Source organism: Tenrec ecaudatus, chromosome 6, assembly GCF_050624435.1.
Source record: "Tenrec ecaudatus isolate mTenEca1 chromosome 6, mTenEca1.hap1, whole genome shotgun sequence".
NCBI lineage: Eukaryota > Metazoa > Chordata > Mammalia > Afrosoricida > Tenrecidae > Tenrec > Tenrec ecaudatus.
In genome coordinates this window covers 126,273,958-126,289,328 of record NC_134535.1, presented here as the reverse complement: position 1 = coordinate 126,289,328, position 15,371 = coordinate 126,273,958, and the positions used below count along the sequence as shown (strand labels likewise).

The 15,371-nt window shown below is 55.1% G+C and overlaps 2 protein-coding genes across 2 annotated transcripts in view; one reads left to right on the top strand and one right to left on the bottom strand.

Moving 5' to 3' along the window:
* Positions 1-507: 507 nt before the first annotated feature.
* RBP5 (retinol binding protein 5) lies at positions 508-4,835 on the bottom strand. Its single transcript, XM_075553126.1, has 4 exons — positions 4,763-4,835; positions 4,028-4,206; positions 955-1,056; positions 508-561 (listed from the first exon to the last, which is right to left on the bottom strand). The coding sequence occupies exons 1-4, from the start codon at positions 4,833-4,835 to the stop codon at positions 508-510; spliced, it is 408 nt and encodes a 135-aa protein (XP_075409241.1).
* Positions 4,836-7,240: 2,405 nt separating this feature from the next.
* CLSTN3 (calsyntenin 3) overlaps positions 7,241-15,371 on the top strand; it is a 28,899-nt gene continuing 20,768 nt past the window's right edge. The window contains exons 1-8 of the mRNA XM_075553124.1: positions 7,241-7,301; positions 9,773-9,895; positions 10,342-10,537; positions 12,449-12,657; positions 12,900-13,049; positions 13,276-13,461; positions 13,875-14,147; positions 14,952-15,064. Of these exons, the coding sequence (XP_075409239.1) occupies positions 7,241-7,301; positions 9,773-9,895; positions 10,342-10,537; positions 12,449-12,657; positions 12,900-13,049; positions 13,276-13,461; positions 13,875-14,147; positions 14,952-15,064 (1,311 nt within the window). The remainder of the gene's footprint in view (positions 7,302-9,772; positions 9,896-10,341; positions 10,538-12,448; positions 12,658-12,899; positions 13,050-13,275; positions 13,462-13,874; positions 14,148-14,951; positions 15,065-15,371) is intronic.

The following is a 15,371-nucleotide window of genomic DNA, read 5'->3' as shown; positions in this document are numbered from 1 at the left end:
TGGCCGGAATAAGCCTGGGCCATGGTGTTGGAGCTATGGGACACTCGGGACTTTCTTGAAGCGAAGGACCAGGAGTGGGGGCGGGGGGGGGGGCTGGAGTGACGGGGAGCTCCCATTTAAATTCTTGAATCCAAGTCGCCATTTCCCAAAATCCAAGTTGTCCTGAAATGTCCAAAGCTGAGCCCTCTCTTAGGAGGAAAGCAGGGGTTGCGTGGGAGAGTGGAGAAGGTCATTCTTCAGACCCGATCCTGTTTGCCTACCTCTCTCCCCAGGAGGCCGAGCCTGGAACTGGCTGGGTGGTGGCTATTGCAGGGTGGCGCAGTGTGAGCCAGGAGGACTTTGGTCCAGGGGCTGAAAGTTACAGATTAACATGAGGAGCAGGCTACGAGGGAAGTGGCCTGAGGAAGACACTGGAGGAGCTGAGGCGATCTAGGTTTGACGAAGCACAAGCAAGATGGGTCTGTGGACCAAGCGGCACCTTCTGGCACAGGCCCTCTGCTCTCTGAGTTATCGGCTCTTCCTGAAGACCTGCTCACACACCGCCTCCCTGGCTGTCAGCTCCTGGGGAGAAGAGAGAGCCAGAGACAATGAGGCCAGAGAATGAGATTCCTTACCAATCTGAGCTCCTTCCTCAAGGGCCCTGACCTCCCCAGTGAGTCAGTCCTTCAGGGCCTGTGATATATGGGAATGGTTCCATTGTTCCAAACCCTCAACCTTCCAGCCCGGAGGAAGGAAGCAAGCTGGTCAGGGGCTGGGCCGGCTAAACTTCAGCGTCTCGCAGTCATGATTTGTGGCCACTCCAGTTCCTCCTCTTCTCCCCACCCTTCTCAGTCCTTTTGTTCTCCTCTTGGGGAGGGGGGAGTAGGCTTATTTGGTTTGGAGGGGTGCTGCATCCTGGCTGGGGGCCCCTCTCCCAAACATTCCCTCTTGTGCCCCCCATGTCACCCAACTCACCAGATACAGCTTCTCCCCCTCTAGCCAATGTCTCCAGCCTCGGTTGGGGACCTCCCCTTTCTGCACACACACTAGCTGGTCCTCCTCCCAGGTCACTATGGTCTGTGCGGGGAGGCAGGAAGAAAGAAAGGTTGGGGGGCAGGTCCTGATATGCATTCTGACTCCCCGCCCCCATTCTGACCTCCCTGCAGTCCCCTTTCACTGCGCTGCAGACCCAGTCTTGCTCCTTCATTCTGGAGGCAGTATGCTGCTCTGAGCCAGCATGGTGCCTGGACCCCACTTCTACAGCCCAGAGGGCCAGCGGGTGAGGCTCCACATGATGAGGGGGGTGGGGAGCGTGAAAATGGAAACTTCCTCCTCTGGAGACTCCAGTTCAGGGAAGGGAGAACCTCTGCTGACATATTGGAAGCACTCACGCATCTGCACCAAGACATTTGGGAAACAGCGACCTGGCCACCTGACTGAAAGAGATCCATGTCGGTTCCTATTTTAGAGAAGTGACTCAACAGAGTGTGGGAATTATAAAATAATGTTGCTATTATCACACACAAGTAGGATTTGCTTTTCTCATTTTCTTCCCTCCTTTTCTCATTTTCAACTGCAGCTCCAGTGTCCAAACCCCTGAGTCAGAGCTGGAGGGGCCCGGGCATTCCAGCCAACATGGGGGAGGGTAAAAGCAAAGCAATGGAACCGCTGCCTTGGAGTCGAAACTGATTTGAGGAGACTCCGTGGGCCACCAGGTAGAGCAGCTCCATCGGTTTCCCTGGTGCAAGCTGTATGGGAGCACGGGGTGGGCTTCAGCTGCCAGCCATTAGGTTATCGATTGATTGCCAATCGCTCCTGCCTCCATGGTTCCTTCGCCATAGGGGAGTGCCAGCTCAGTAAGGAGCTCACCATCTTGAAAAGCGAGTAACCAGAACACTCTTATCTGTTATACGGAGCAAGGGTTTTGGGACGGGAGTGGGGAGGGAAGAGCTGAGTTTTCAAGGAAGTTGGGTGTTTGTGAGATTGACAGTGGGACGTTTCTAGCAAGGAAGGAAATGGCAGAGCGGTAGGAGTCAAAGGCAGAATCCTGAAGGGCTCTCGTCTAACCTAGAGTGTGGGTGTCAAAGAGAAAGGAGGGCTTGTTGAGTACAGACCTTGCCAGGGACTGATGTGGTTACACTTATACTCCGGAGAGATCCTTGTGGCTACAACATATAGAGGGGTTAGAGAAGGGTCAAAACGGCGGAGTCAATTTGGGCTCCAGGTGTGAAATGAGGGCCTCAAAGAAGGTAATGCTAGTGAGGGTGGTAGGACGACTGCTGACTACAAGGCTAGCAGTTCAAAACCACCAGCTGCTCAGTGGGAGAAAGATGAGGCTTTCTACACCTGCTAAGAGTTATGGTCTCGTAAACTCACAGAGGCAGTTCTACCCTGTCCTATCGGACCTCTGGTCAGCATTGACTCAATGGCAGCAAGTAAGTAAGTGAGGGTGGTTGGGCGCATATGAGAGTCACTTAGAACAGCAGTCTTTGGTAGAAAATATAATGTGAGTCCCAGTTGCCAGCCACATAAACAACGTCACATATTCTAGTGGTTATATTAGAAAAGTAAAAGAAACAAGTGAAATGAAATTTAGTTGATCAAGTGTTTTTAATAGAAACAATTACAACTTCCGGGAATCCTGGTGTTGTCATGGTTACTGCTAACTTCCAGGTCAGCAGTTTGCAAACATCCTTCGCTGAGTAAAAGATCACAAGGTTTTCTATTTCCATAAAGAGTGCCAGTCTTAGAAACCCACAGGGGCAGTTCTACCCTGTCTTACAGGGTCACTAAGAGTCGGAATCGACTCGATGGGAATGAGTTTGTTTAAAAATTTTTAAAGTAGTAAGTTCAGTCTGTACATCAGTATAGATATTTCTAATGGGGTGTTTTTACTTTTGGGGTGGTTTTACTTTACTTTTATCCAAAATCCAATGTGTATTCTATATTTACAGCACATCTCCGTTTGGACGAGTTACATTTCAAGTATTCAATATAGCCACATGTCTTCAGTAGCTCATGCCAGTTATTATGTTGGACAGTGCACAATGATAAGGACTTCTCAAACAGTTAGCTATGGTGTGTGTGTGTGTGTGTGTATGTGCTGGAGGCACAGACATAAGGGAATACGTGATATTGATCGCGACTCCCAGGCCTCTGTTTGATGGCTGTCAATTGCCATTAACGGTGACTGTAACTATAAGAGGAGGTGCTGGCTTGTGCAGAAAGAGAATACATGGGGACTTGGCCTTGGGGCTTACAAACAGAATGTTGGGCCTGTGGTTGAGAGCCTGGCCTTGGAGCTCAGGGGATAGATAGCCCTGGCTGGAGGACTCATGTCAAGGGCAGTTTATAGGTGGTAGCTGGAGGTGTGAGTGCAGATAATTCAGCTCTCAGATGGCATACAGAGATGACTGTGAAAATCAAGGTTAAAACACCGGGGAAGCCCCCCTTTGAGAGATTGCTAGGAGCAGTGTAGTGGTGATGAGTTGGGCTACGATCTGCAAAGTCAGCAGTTTGAAACCACCAGGGAGAAAGATGGGGCTTTCTACTCCTGTAAACAGTTACAGTCTAGGAAACTCACAGCGTCAGTTTTACCCTATTCTATAAGGTCATTATGAGTCAGCATTGACTCAGTGGCAGAGAGAGAGAGAGAGAGAGAGAGAGAGAGAGAGAGAGAGAGAGAGAGAGAGAGAGAGAGAGAGAAAGAATAGGAGAACGAAAAGGAACACCACAGAGAGTGGTAGACATGTAGGAGGGAGAGGTTGTTAAGAAGCAGAGGGAAGAGACTAATGACCGACAGGGACACATGCTGGAGGAGAGTAAATATTTGCTCCCTGCCTAGGGGTAAGAGGGCCAAGGAGAAGTAGGAGAGAGTGGGGCAGCACCAGGTGTCTGTTAGTTCCAAGACTAGTGGCTAGGGGAGTCTACAGCCTACACAGCCATCATTTTCCCTGACCTTGGCTGGGTGAAATAATTTTTTTTTGGCCCCGAATTGCTAAGAGGCACTTGCTCCTCCCCCTGATGGCCCCGGTCTGTGGGAAAGTACCTGGCATTTCCGTCCATCCACCATCTTGAGGTTCTCTTCAAACTCAACTCCCACCTCAAATTCCAGAACGTAGTTGTGGAAGGTGCTGAGGGTCTTCACTGTCATGTGGTTGCCTTGATGGTCAATCTCCTTGTCTGGCTTCAGCAGCAACGCGATTTTCCGCACAGCCATGTTGATGTCTGTGGGGGTGACCCCTTAGCAAGGGCTCTGCCAGCCCACATGTGATTCCCCACCACAGCAGTACCTCAGGGCTATGAGCATTCCTTACCCAGATCTCCACCTGGAGCTATACTCCCTCCTAGCCTTGGAGGGCACCCACCCAGAGGCACCTCAGAAGAAAGGCATGGCTCTCTGCTCCAAAAGGTTCACCCCCAAACTCCAACCTTACTGCCATTGGGTGGAGGCTGACATAGCGACCCTATAGGACAGGGTAGAACTGCCCCTGTGGGTTTCTAAGATTGTAACTCTTTCCCTCTCTCTGGGAAAAGAAAGCCTCACCTTTCTCCTGCCGAGCAGCTGAAAGGTTAGAGTCGTGAGAACCCTGTGGGGGCAGTTCTCGTTCGGCATGCATGGTTGCGCCCTGAGTGGGCATCCGGTCAGGCGTCTGCAGCCTGAACCTCTCCACAATGTCCAACTCAAGCACCTTCCCCTTCTCAAATAGGACGGAGAGGCGGGAAGGGAGGGGAAAGGAAGGAGACTGGGGGCGGGGGAGCGGGGGCGAGAATCGGCCATTACTTAGGGCTTGCAGGTAGTCCTCCATGTTCTTCTGTGAGACGAAGCGGTAGTAGCCAGTGAGATTGGGGGGCATTGTCCAGGTGGGCCAAGATGCAGATAAAGATTTTGGGAGGTTGTAGGAGACAAGGCGAGCAGAAAGAAGTCGGCTGGCGGGGCTGACAGACACCAGGCTGCCTTCTTTGCACCAAGACCGGCTGTGGAAAGTCTATGTTTTCTAAAACTTGGTAGGACTGGGGGCCCTGCTGCAATAAGAGTCCCTCCTTGACTCTCTCCCTCCCCTCATGGAGTTTGGGGCTGAAGTCTGCCTGGCAGCCTTAGGGAGGGCAGGGCCTTGGCAAGTTTGTGCTTGACCATGGCTTTTCCTGGAGAAGGAACTGAAGGAGCCGACAATTCTGGGCTGTCAGTTATCCAAGACGTGAGAGCAGTCCAGCAGGTCAGTCTTGGCCTCCGTCCCCCTCATCAGAGCCCTCGCGGGCAGTCTCTCTTGGGAGGAGCTGCAGTAGAGCTGGGGGGGGGGGCAGAGAGGGGTCTCGCTGGCTCTCCTAGGGATGAAGTCTGACACTACAGAAATTCTGGGGATCTTGAAAGGCGTGAGGAGGGGAGCTAGGGAAAAAGGGAGGTAGCCCCTTGGCCAGGAGTCACTGAGGAAAACCTTCCAGCCCTCAAGCTCCCTGGGACACCTCCCCTGAGCTGGAGCACAAACTCTGCTCTCAAGCAGCGGTTCTCAACCTTCCTCACCTTCCTCCTGCTGCGACCCTTTCACATAGCTCCTCATGCGGTGGTGACTTTCAACCATAACATTATTTTCATTGCTACTTCATCACTGTCATTTTGCTGCTGTTATGAATCGTCATGTAACTATCTGATAGGCAGGTGTATTTTCATTGTTACCAATTGAACATCACTAAAGCATAGCCATGAATCACAAAACAATGTCATATATTGTGAAATATTTATTTCTAATGAAAAATAAATGAAATTTTGTTTTGAAGCATGATGTAGTATGGGTAAACGGTTTTCACATTGGATACTCTTAGGTGGCCATATCTGCATGTGGGCGGACCCGCCTGAAGGATAGAGGAGCGGTGTCTTGGTTCCTAAGACCATCGGATATACGTGTTTTCCGATGGTTTCTGGTGAAGGGTCGCGACCCACAGGTTGAGAACCACTGCTCTAAATCGTCCCTGGGAAGAAGTGCAGGGCCGGCGGTGCGGGAGCAGGCACTTCCCAGACACAGACAGCGTCGTGGAGTTAGAGCTCAACCTCTGGAGGCGGCTGCCTGGCTGCTCTCAAATGCCTCATTCTTTGGTCCCAGGGCCCTCCCTCTCCCTCCAGGGTCGCCAGTGTCACCCACCAGTTCTTCTGCGGAGTCTCTGGTGCTTGTAACAAATGTAGTTTGGGGGGGAGGGGGCCCTGCGTAAATTATTGTGTCACTTCTCCCCCTCCCCCCTCCTAAATAAAACCCAAAACCTGCCCACTCCTTCTAACCTACCAGCTTCTCCAGCGTCAGGATCAGCTGCCTGTGATTCGGATGGGAAAATCCAGGCGCAGGAGCAGGGATTGGGCAGGTGGGGGTGCGAACAACTGCAGTGGTTGGGGTGTGTGTGTGTGTGTGTGTGTGTGTGTGTGTGCAGGGCTGACGTTCCAGCTGCTGATGCATTGTCCCCACAGGTGTGTGTGAGGGGATTACAATAGTGGGTGGGGGGCTTTCAACCCCCTCTAGAGCGCCCCTCCTTCTCCGCCCACCACCACTGGTTCCTCAGGTGCTGGGAAGAGAAGCCCAAAGGCCAGCTTCTCTCTGGTTGGGGCCTAGGAAGCAACTTCTCTGTTGCTGATGGAATGGCTGTGAAAAGGGGTTAATGCAGAGCTGGGGGCGGGCGGTGACGTTGACACTACCCCCCCCCCTCCCCATCACCTCTTAGGCTCCCTGCTGACGTAGTCCCTGGCTCCCAGCTGGCTTCTGGATTCTCGAATCCGCATCCCTCCTAAGGTTTTCCACTCTCCTCTCCGGTCCCCGCAGTCCCCCTGCTCCCCCAAATTACAGTCAGGGGGCCAAAAGCCCCCTACATTCTCCCGCCCCGTTCACCAGCCCCATTGGTCACCTCCCCCCCTGCAGCACCTGGCCCCCCCAGGTCCCCGATTGGCCAGCATCCCCATCACTCCGCGCGGGCTGTGCTAACGTCATTCTGCAGTAGCGGGGCAGGGGTGGGAGTGAGAGAGAGAGAGAGAGAGTGAGGACGCCGGTCTGGAGCGGACTGAACACACGCTGCTGCAAGCCCCTCGTCTCAGCCGCTCAGGTTGGGTCTGCTCAGCTCTGCTCTGTGAACCAGCGTGGGTGACAGGTTCCTGTCTGTCCCTGACTTGCTCTCGGCCCTACTCGGAGAGCCCCTGTAGCCCCCCCACCCCGCAGGTGGAACCGCAGGCTCAAGGCTCCCGGGGGAGAGCGCGCTCCAGACCTGCCCTGCCCCAAGTGGCACTATGACCCTGCTGTGGCCCCTCTTGCTGGCCTCCCTGCTCCCCTCCAGCTCCAGTAACAAAGGTGAGTGAGGTGGGTGTGGGAGACCCCGAGAGAGGGGCAGGGGCAGCAGGGCTGGAGGTGTTGAGGCTCCTGGCATCTTTCCCAACCATGCCCTTCCCACCCATTTTCTCAGACGAAGCCCCCTTCTCCTCTCCCGCAGCATCGCCCTGGCCATGCCTCCTCCTTTCTGGCGCATCTCTCCTCTGGTGGGCCATCTTGCCCCCACATGGTCCCCATCCCATCTTGGGGTCTTTGCCCAACCCCACACTTGCCCAGTCTCCTCATGCTGGCAGGTACTGCAGGGCTCAGGGGACTGACTCATGGCCTCTCTCCTTGGCTGCATTTTCCCATGAGCAGCTCTGTAGGGTTCATCTCCAGCCCAGCCAGGGAGAGACGGGCCCGGGTGGCTCCGCAATTCCGAGCACGTATGTCCCTGCGTGCTCTTCCGTGCCCGGCCCCTGGTGTCTGCACGCAGCTGGGCTGGGGGTTAGCGGAGCTGCCCTCTCTGGCAGACAGCAGGGACATTCAGCTGGGTGAGGCCGGCACAAGGATTGAGAGGGAGGAGGGAGACACGGAAGGAGGTGTGGGGTTGCGGGTGGGTGGGAGGGTAGGTGGGGGTGGGGCTTCCCCTCAGGGCTCAGGTAGGTGGGAGCAGATGGATAAAGGCAGGAAGGGGCACAAGTGGGCGTGGGAGGGCGCTAAAGGAGTGGTGAGAAGCGACCTGAGAAGCCGGAGAGGGCAAAGGGGGAGGCGAGAGGAGGCTGGTGGAGAGACAGTAAAAAAAAAATCAGGAGGAAAAGAGAAGAGTGGGGAGAGGAGGATGCTAAGGAAGGCAGAAAGGGAACCCAGGAGCGAGCCAAGGAAGTGGGCACTGGGTGCCTAGAGGAGAGGGCCTCCCATCACTGGGCAGGAAAGCTGGGGTGGAGGGCTGGGCTGCAGAGAAGACCCCTGGCTCTGACCCTGCGCCATGGGATTCTCAGCCCCTGCATCTACCTTATCCCCCGCCTGGCCTGGCTGGGGCTCCCACCTCCCACCTCCCACCACAGTCGGCCCAGCCTTCACCACATCCTGTGCTGCCTCCAGTACCCCATCTTGTGGCTCCTGCACCGCCAGAGAAAGGGTTGTCATTATCATGGGTATGGGAGGGGCAGGCACTCAGATACCAGGAAGCTTTTTTTTGGGGGGGGGGGATGGAAGAGGGGTGGATCAGAAGAAGCGCTGGAAATGAGGATTTCTGGCTTATCGCAAATACTAAAAATAAGTTAGTTGGTTTTTGATGGATGACTCCGTTTCCCACCTGGTGATCTGTCCTCCTCCATCCATAGCCTACTAGTGTGCCGTCATGAAGGTGCTGTGAGAGCCTGGGGCTTGTCATGACAGCATCACGTGGAGGAGCGGGTGGAGGCTGGGAGGAAGGGTGTCCTCAGGCTCCTAAGGCCCGCTTGTGTGCTGTCTCCATAGCCCCTTCCTGACTAGGCTAGCTGGAGACTGATCCTGGGAAGGAGGTGGGTCAGCAGAGCGTGGGAGCATCTGGAGTGAGCCCCACACCCACTCTGAGCCCCATACCCGTTCTGAACCCCACACCCACTTTGACTTGGCTGATGGCTGAAGGGAAGCGGGTTGGATGGGAAAACATTGGAGCTAAGTCCTGGGGCTTTACAAAATGGTGGGTTTGGGGAGCCCGGGTTCGGAGGCCCTGTAAGGGGGGTGGACATAGGCTGGAGACGAGTGTGTTCTTCTGGGGGTGGGGGTGGGAAGCCAGCAGGGGATTGGCTGTATTTCTAGGCCAACTCCATAATCCCTTAGGATGTTGGCTCTGCTGGGTGCAGGCATTTGACACTGATTCCTCTGCTCCATCCCAGCCACACTCCGTCCCCCCTCCTTCTGTCCTATATCTCTTTTCTGCCCCTCCTTTCTCCTGTTCCATCTGCTCTGGGAGAATGGCCTTAGGCTGAGACTTGGTTGGGAGCAGGGAAGAGTGCAGGGAGAAGGATGAAGAATGAAGGGAGCAGGAGGATAGTAAACAGATCCCCAAGAAGGGGCACCTCCTTTCATGCAATCCCAGCTCTGCTCTTATTCTCTCCCTGAATTTTCCATGGGCCCTTCGGTGGCCACCGCTGTTCCTTGACTTCCAGTCTCCATTGTCAAGTGCTTTACACCCTGAACCTGAAGAAAGTTCTCTGCCAGACCCTGGTCCCCAGGGGAGATGATGGTCTCCTCCCCTACCTCCTGGGGGGGGGGGGGAGTATAGGCTGTTGCTATGGAAATTGTCTATCTTGCAATAGGAGAAGGCTGTGACCTTCCACAGATCATCTTACTCCTTTAATGGTTCACCCTCATCCACACCCTCCTCCTTGTCCTCCTCCGAGGAGCTGCTGCAGGGGGTGGAAACGGTGAGGGTGCTGGGTGTGAGTCTGCCCGGACCTTCGGGTGCTGTTCTTGAAGCGGAGACCCAGGGTCACAGGTGTTTCTCCTCCTTTCTCTGGGTCCAGCCAATAAGCACAAGCCATGGATCGAGGCAGAGTACCAGGGCATCGTCATGGAGAACGACAACACTGTCCTGTTGAATCCACCACTCTTCGCTTTGGACAAGGACGCCCCCCTGCGATATGCAGGTAATTGGGGCTGGGGAATGGTAAGCAGGTAAAGCAGAGAAAAGTGGTTGGGAGGGCAGAGAGTGAAAGAAGGCAGGGTTGATCTCAGGAGCACGAGGGCTGTGAGAGTGGGCATAAGGGGACCATGGGGAAGGGACCTGAGGACAGAAGTAGGCTCAAGGTGGGGAATGAGATCCACTGAAGGACTGTGACTGAGGACAGGAGCACAGAGAGAAGGACGTGCTACGCAGGCAGGGGATAATTGGATCAAGGTTTGTCACCTCTCAGACCTAGTGACTCTGAGAGAGCAACTGAGGTTGGAGTTATGTTAGCTCATTCAGGAGAAGGATCCGGGTTGGGGAGAAGGGCTGAAGCCAGAACCACAGCTGGAGAACCTGAGGTGGAGGAGGCCATGCTAGAGGGGGTTCAGAAGGCTCACTGCTCCCCCACTCCTCCCTCCGGGCCAGGTGAGATCTGCGGCTTCCGGCTCCATGGGTCTGGCGTGCCCTTTGAGGCAGTGATCTTGGACAAGGCTACAGGAGAAGGATTGATCCGGGCCAAGGAGCCAGTGGACTGCGAGGCTCAGAAGGAGCACACCTTCACCATCCAGGCCTATGACTGTGGTGAGGGCCCTGATGGGGCCAACACCAAAAAGTCCCACAAGTGAGGGCCCTTCCCTGCCCCATAGCCGCCCCCCCCCACTCCTCTGCCTCCTGTCCTCCTTTCCCAGCCCCTCACCATGCCATGTTCCTGTGGCCATTGAATGTCCACCCACTTCTTTGATGTTCTCAGGGTTTAGGATCAGTGTGTTTGCTCCCTCCCTGCCTAGGATCCTTCCAGTCAAGGTGGCAGAAGCACATAATAGAGTTTATTTGGCTCTAACCCTGGCTGGGGAGTGCCGATGTTAACGTGCTCGACTGCTAATCCAAAGGTGGGAGGTTTGAGTCCATCCAGAGGCCTGGTTATCTCCTTCTGAAAAACAAGTTATTGAAACTGCATGAGGCACAGGTTTTTCTGTCACACTGGGGTGCCCATGAGTTGGAGTCAACTTCACAGCAAATGCCCTTCCTCCCTCCCTTCCACTCCTCCTCCCTCCCTCCCTCTCCTCCTCCTTCCCTCCCTCTCTCCATCCCTCCCTCCCTCTATCCCTCTCCTCCTCCCTCCCTCCGTCTCTCCCTCCCCTCCTACCTCTCCTCTTCCCTCCCTCCTCTTCCTCCTCCCTCCCCCCTTCCTTCTTCCCTCTTCTCCTTCCCTCTCTTCCTTTCTCCCTCTCCTCTTCCTCCCTCCCTCCCCCTTTCTTCCTCCCTCTTCTCCCCCTCCCTTCCTCCCTCTCCTCCTCTCCCTCCCTCCCTCCCTCCCTCCCTTCCTCTCTCCCTAATTTCCTTCCTTCTTTCCCTCCTTCTTCCCTCCCTTCCTCTCCTCTTCCTTCCCTCCCCCTCCCTTCCTCCCTCCTTTCCATCCTTCTTCCTTCTTTTCTTCCTCCCTTCTTTGCTCCCTCTCCTCCTCCCTCCCTCCCTTCTTCTCTTCCTCCCTCCCTCTCCTCTTTCCTTCCTTCCTTCCTTCCTTCCTCCCTTCCTTGGAAACCCCCGCTTTGGGCAGCTTACGGACCTTTGCGGCTCTCCTTTTCCTCTGTGTAACATGAGGATAGTGATGGGTGCCTGCTTCGCAGGGTTGTTGTGAAGATTAAATGGCGTGTGTAAAGCACACGTCCCACTACCTGGCACAGGGTAAACAGCTCAACACATGGGAGCTATGATGATGATGATGATGATGAGGAGGAGGAGGAGGAGGAGGAACCATGCTCAGCACACATCCAGAACCCCTGTCCACTGCTCCCCAGTCTACTTGCAGTGGACACAGGAACACTCACATACGCAGTTGTTGGAGACGGTGGGGAGGGGATGGCCAGGGTCCAGAACACCTACATCCATTCCTGCTGACTCTCACTGCCACGTGCCATGGTGAGAGACTGTCAGGCAGGATTCCTGGGCCACTAAGAGGGTACAAGAGAGAAACCTCTCCTTGCGATCTTGTTTCCCATTTGGAGATACCACCCTTGCCCTTGGCCCTGGGCCCCTGGATCTTAGCTACAGGCAGGACTTAGCACAGAGGGCTTCCACCCAGGTCCACTTGCCCAAGGCCCAAGAGTGTGTGTCTGTGCCACTCATGACAAGCTCATGTGCACAGAGGCAGCATACAGCTCACATGTACTGCTCAGATAGCAGTTGACTTTGCCGACCCTTGGTGGGGCACCCATTGTGCTCACAAGTCATCAAAATCAGCTCCGGGGTGTCTCTTGGGGTATATATATATATATATGCCTTCCTTAGCCCCTGTTCGTGTGAGGCCCTTCTCCTTGGAGCCTGCTCCCCTGTGGCACAGCTTGGCGCTCTGCAGGGTGGGAGTGAGCCTGCTGACCTGCCCCAGGCTCAGGGTTGGATGGCTCCTCTCCTGCTCGGTGTGCCACCTGCATCCCTACTTGGCCCCCTTTGCCTTTCTGGGGGCACAAATGCTGGCTGACTCTTCCTTGTCCCCTCACCCCTTCTTCACCTCCTCCCACTCTGGTGCATGCAGGGCAACAGTACACGTGCGGGTTAACGACGTGAATGAGTTTGCTCCTGTGTTTGTGGAGCGGCTGTACCGGGCGGCAGTGACGGAGGGGAAGTTGTATGACCGAATCCTGCGGGTGGAAGCCATTGATGGCGACTGCTCCCCACAGTACAGCCAGATCTGCTACTATGAGATCCTCACGCCCAACACCCCCTTCCTCATTGACAATGACGGTGAGTCCATCCCCCGGGCACCCCAGTGGCCCATCTCTGTCAGTGCCCCTCGGGCCCAGGCTGCCACATCTCCTGCCCTTGGGATGCTCACTTCACATCTTCCTCCTCAGATGTGAAAACCCCGCCCCAGCCCTCTCCCGTGCATCCACATTCACCTGCGGTTCAATGAGCCCCTGACTCCTGGGCTGGCCTCCCTGTGGTTTCTGTAGTGCGCTGACCCCGTCTGCCCTCCTCTCCTCCAGGGAACATCGAGAACACGGAGAAGCTGCAGTACAGTGGGGAGCGGCTCCACAAGTTTACAGTGACGGCTTACGACTGCGGGAAGAAGCGGGCCGCGGATGACGCTGAGGTGGAGATCCAGGTGAAGCCCACCTGTAAACCCAGCTGGCAAGGTGAGGTGCTCCGCTCTGTGAATCAGCTTTCCCTTTGGCCTGTTTGCACCTCTGGCAATCTAGGGGGTCAAAGACGGGATACCTGGGGGCAGGCTCACCACTGTCTTCCTTGGCTGGGCCATTTGCCCAGGGACTCAGGCTGGTGGGGCGCATGGCAGGAGGAGGCAGGAGGAAAGCAGCTGTCTTACCTTCTTGCTTCACTGGCCTCTCTGTCTCACCCATACAGGCTGGAACAAAAGGATTGAGTATGCCCCGGGCGCTGGGAGCTTGGCTTTGTTTCCTGGCATCCGTCTGGAGACCTGTGATGAGCCTCTCTGGAACATTCAGGCCACCATAGAGCTACAGACCAGCCATGTGGCCAAGGGCTGTGACCGGGACAACTACTCCGAGCGGGCGCTGAGGAAACTCTGCGGTAGGTTTGCCCCCGACTTACTCCTTCAGGCCTATCTCTTCCAACCAAGTCTCTGCCTGGCCTCCCTGGGCTCCTCTCAAAGAATCTGCTGGACTCCTCCAAGCACATTACTATATCCACAGGGATCGTGGTCCTTGGTTAGCTTTGGGGGGCCGACAGGGCGATGGATAGGTCATTGCAAAGACTCGTCGCGGCACAATGCCGTCATCAGATGCATTGTGGGGAGCGATGAAGAGTTGGAGCATGGGTTGAGTTAACGAGAGAGAGCCCTCGAGGTCCATCCCCATCTTGTCTTTGAAAGTCTCGAAGAAGCGATTAGACTAGCTGTAGAAAACCTTTCTCTACCCCCCACCTACTTTCCATTTTACCTTTGTTGCCCCGGACTGATACTCATGCCACCTGGGCTCTTGCAGGTGCTGCCACGGGGGAGGTAGATCTGTTGCCAATGCCTGGCCCCAATGCCAACTGGACCGCAGGCCTCTCCGTGCACTACAGCCAGGACAGCAGCCTTATCTACTGGTTCAATGGCACCCAAGCTGTGCAGGTGCCCCAGGGTGGAACAGGCTCTGGGTCCCAGGACAGCCTCAGTGACCACTTCACCCTGTCCTTCTGGATGAAGCATGGCGTAACTCCCAGCAAGGGCAAGAAAGAAGAGGAAACCATTGTGTGTAACACGGTGCAGAACGGTGAGCCTCCCTAGGGGCACTGCTCCACAGTGGGCAAGCTGGTCTCTTGTTGTGGTTCGGTCGCTGCCCGTTATGTGACTGTGGGCAGGTCACTTACCCTCTTCTGCAAAGTGACAGTGCAGCATGTCTTCCTTCCTGAAATCCAGCGATGTGCCCAACAGGCTATGTTGAGATGGTCCTGCTCTCAGCACGCGGTGGACCTGCCATAGCCGCTCTCATTTGTCGTCATCCCATCTCCCTGAGGTCCGCCATGCAGTAGACTGCCTCTCTCCTTGCCCATTACAGCCCTCCATGGTACTGGAAAAGCCTGGTTAAGGGGGTGCCCCTTCCTTCCCCTTGACCACTACCTTATCCTTTTCCTCAAAGGACTTCTCCCCTCCCCGGTGGGAGGGCTCAGCTCTTTCATTCATGGTCACTCCTCTGACCCCATTTCTCTCAACCTGAAGGTGGTTGTCTCTCATGGCATTTATATTAGCCATAAGCCCAATCAAGGGTGGTTGGAAACAGGTTCCTCCTTCAGCCAATCAGAGTGCTTGAGCATCCTAGTTACCACTGGAAGTAAATGGTGTATGAGTGTAAATGTGTGTGTGTGTGTGTGTGTGTGTGTGTGTGAGAGAGAGAGAGAGAGAGAGAGAGAGAGAGAGAGAGAGAGAGAGAGAGAGATATTGAGAATAAACGAAGGAGTGAGAGAGCACACGAGGGAGGGTTAGTTGGAGAAACAAGCACACTCCCCCTCCTGGTGCTTTGAGCTTGTTCCTGCTTCAGGCCTGGTGTTTGATCCTTGCTTCTGCCTTCTCCCATCAGAGGACGGCTTCTCTCACTACTCACTGACGGTCCATGGCTGCAGAATTGCCTTCCTCTACTGGCCCCTGCTTGAGAGTGCCCGCCCGGTCAAGTTCCTCTGGAAGCTGGAGCAGGTGAGCCCGGTTGTTGGTAGCTGACGGAGGGTCGGAGGGCCCTGGGGCAGGGCAGGGGCTGGCATTTTCTAGGCTGCTTCGTACTACGTCTTTCATTCTCTCCTTACGGCCATTAAACATCCCATCCCTAGGCTCCCTTGTACATTCCTTCTAAGGCTCGTCTCCTATAACAAGCACTCTGGGATTACGTACTATGATATCCAATTCCAACAACCACCTTCTGTTTAGATTTGGGCTCTATCTCGCTTTTATCTAGAACCTAACCTAACAGTGCCCGTCCCCGACTCTCAGCAGCTCACATGTTGTA

Bases quoted from the DNA above. Each gene is read 5' to 3' on its own strand.
- RBP5 (XM_075553126.1), bottom strand. From the start codon at position 4,835: ATGCCCCCCAATCTCACTGGCTACTACCGCTTCGTCTCACAGAAGAAC. The intron at 4,207-4,762 runs GTAATGGCCGAT...TCACCCCCACAG, and splicing joins GGACTACCTGCAAGCCCTAA to ACATCAACATGGCTGTGCGG. The intron at 1,057-4,027 runs GTACTTTCCCAC...CTCCCCGCACAG, and splicing joins TGGATGGACGGAAATGCCAG to ACCATAGTGACCTGGGAGGA.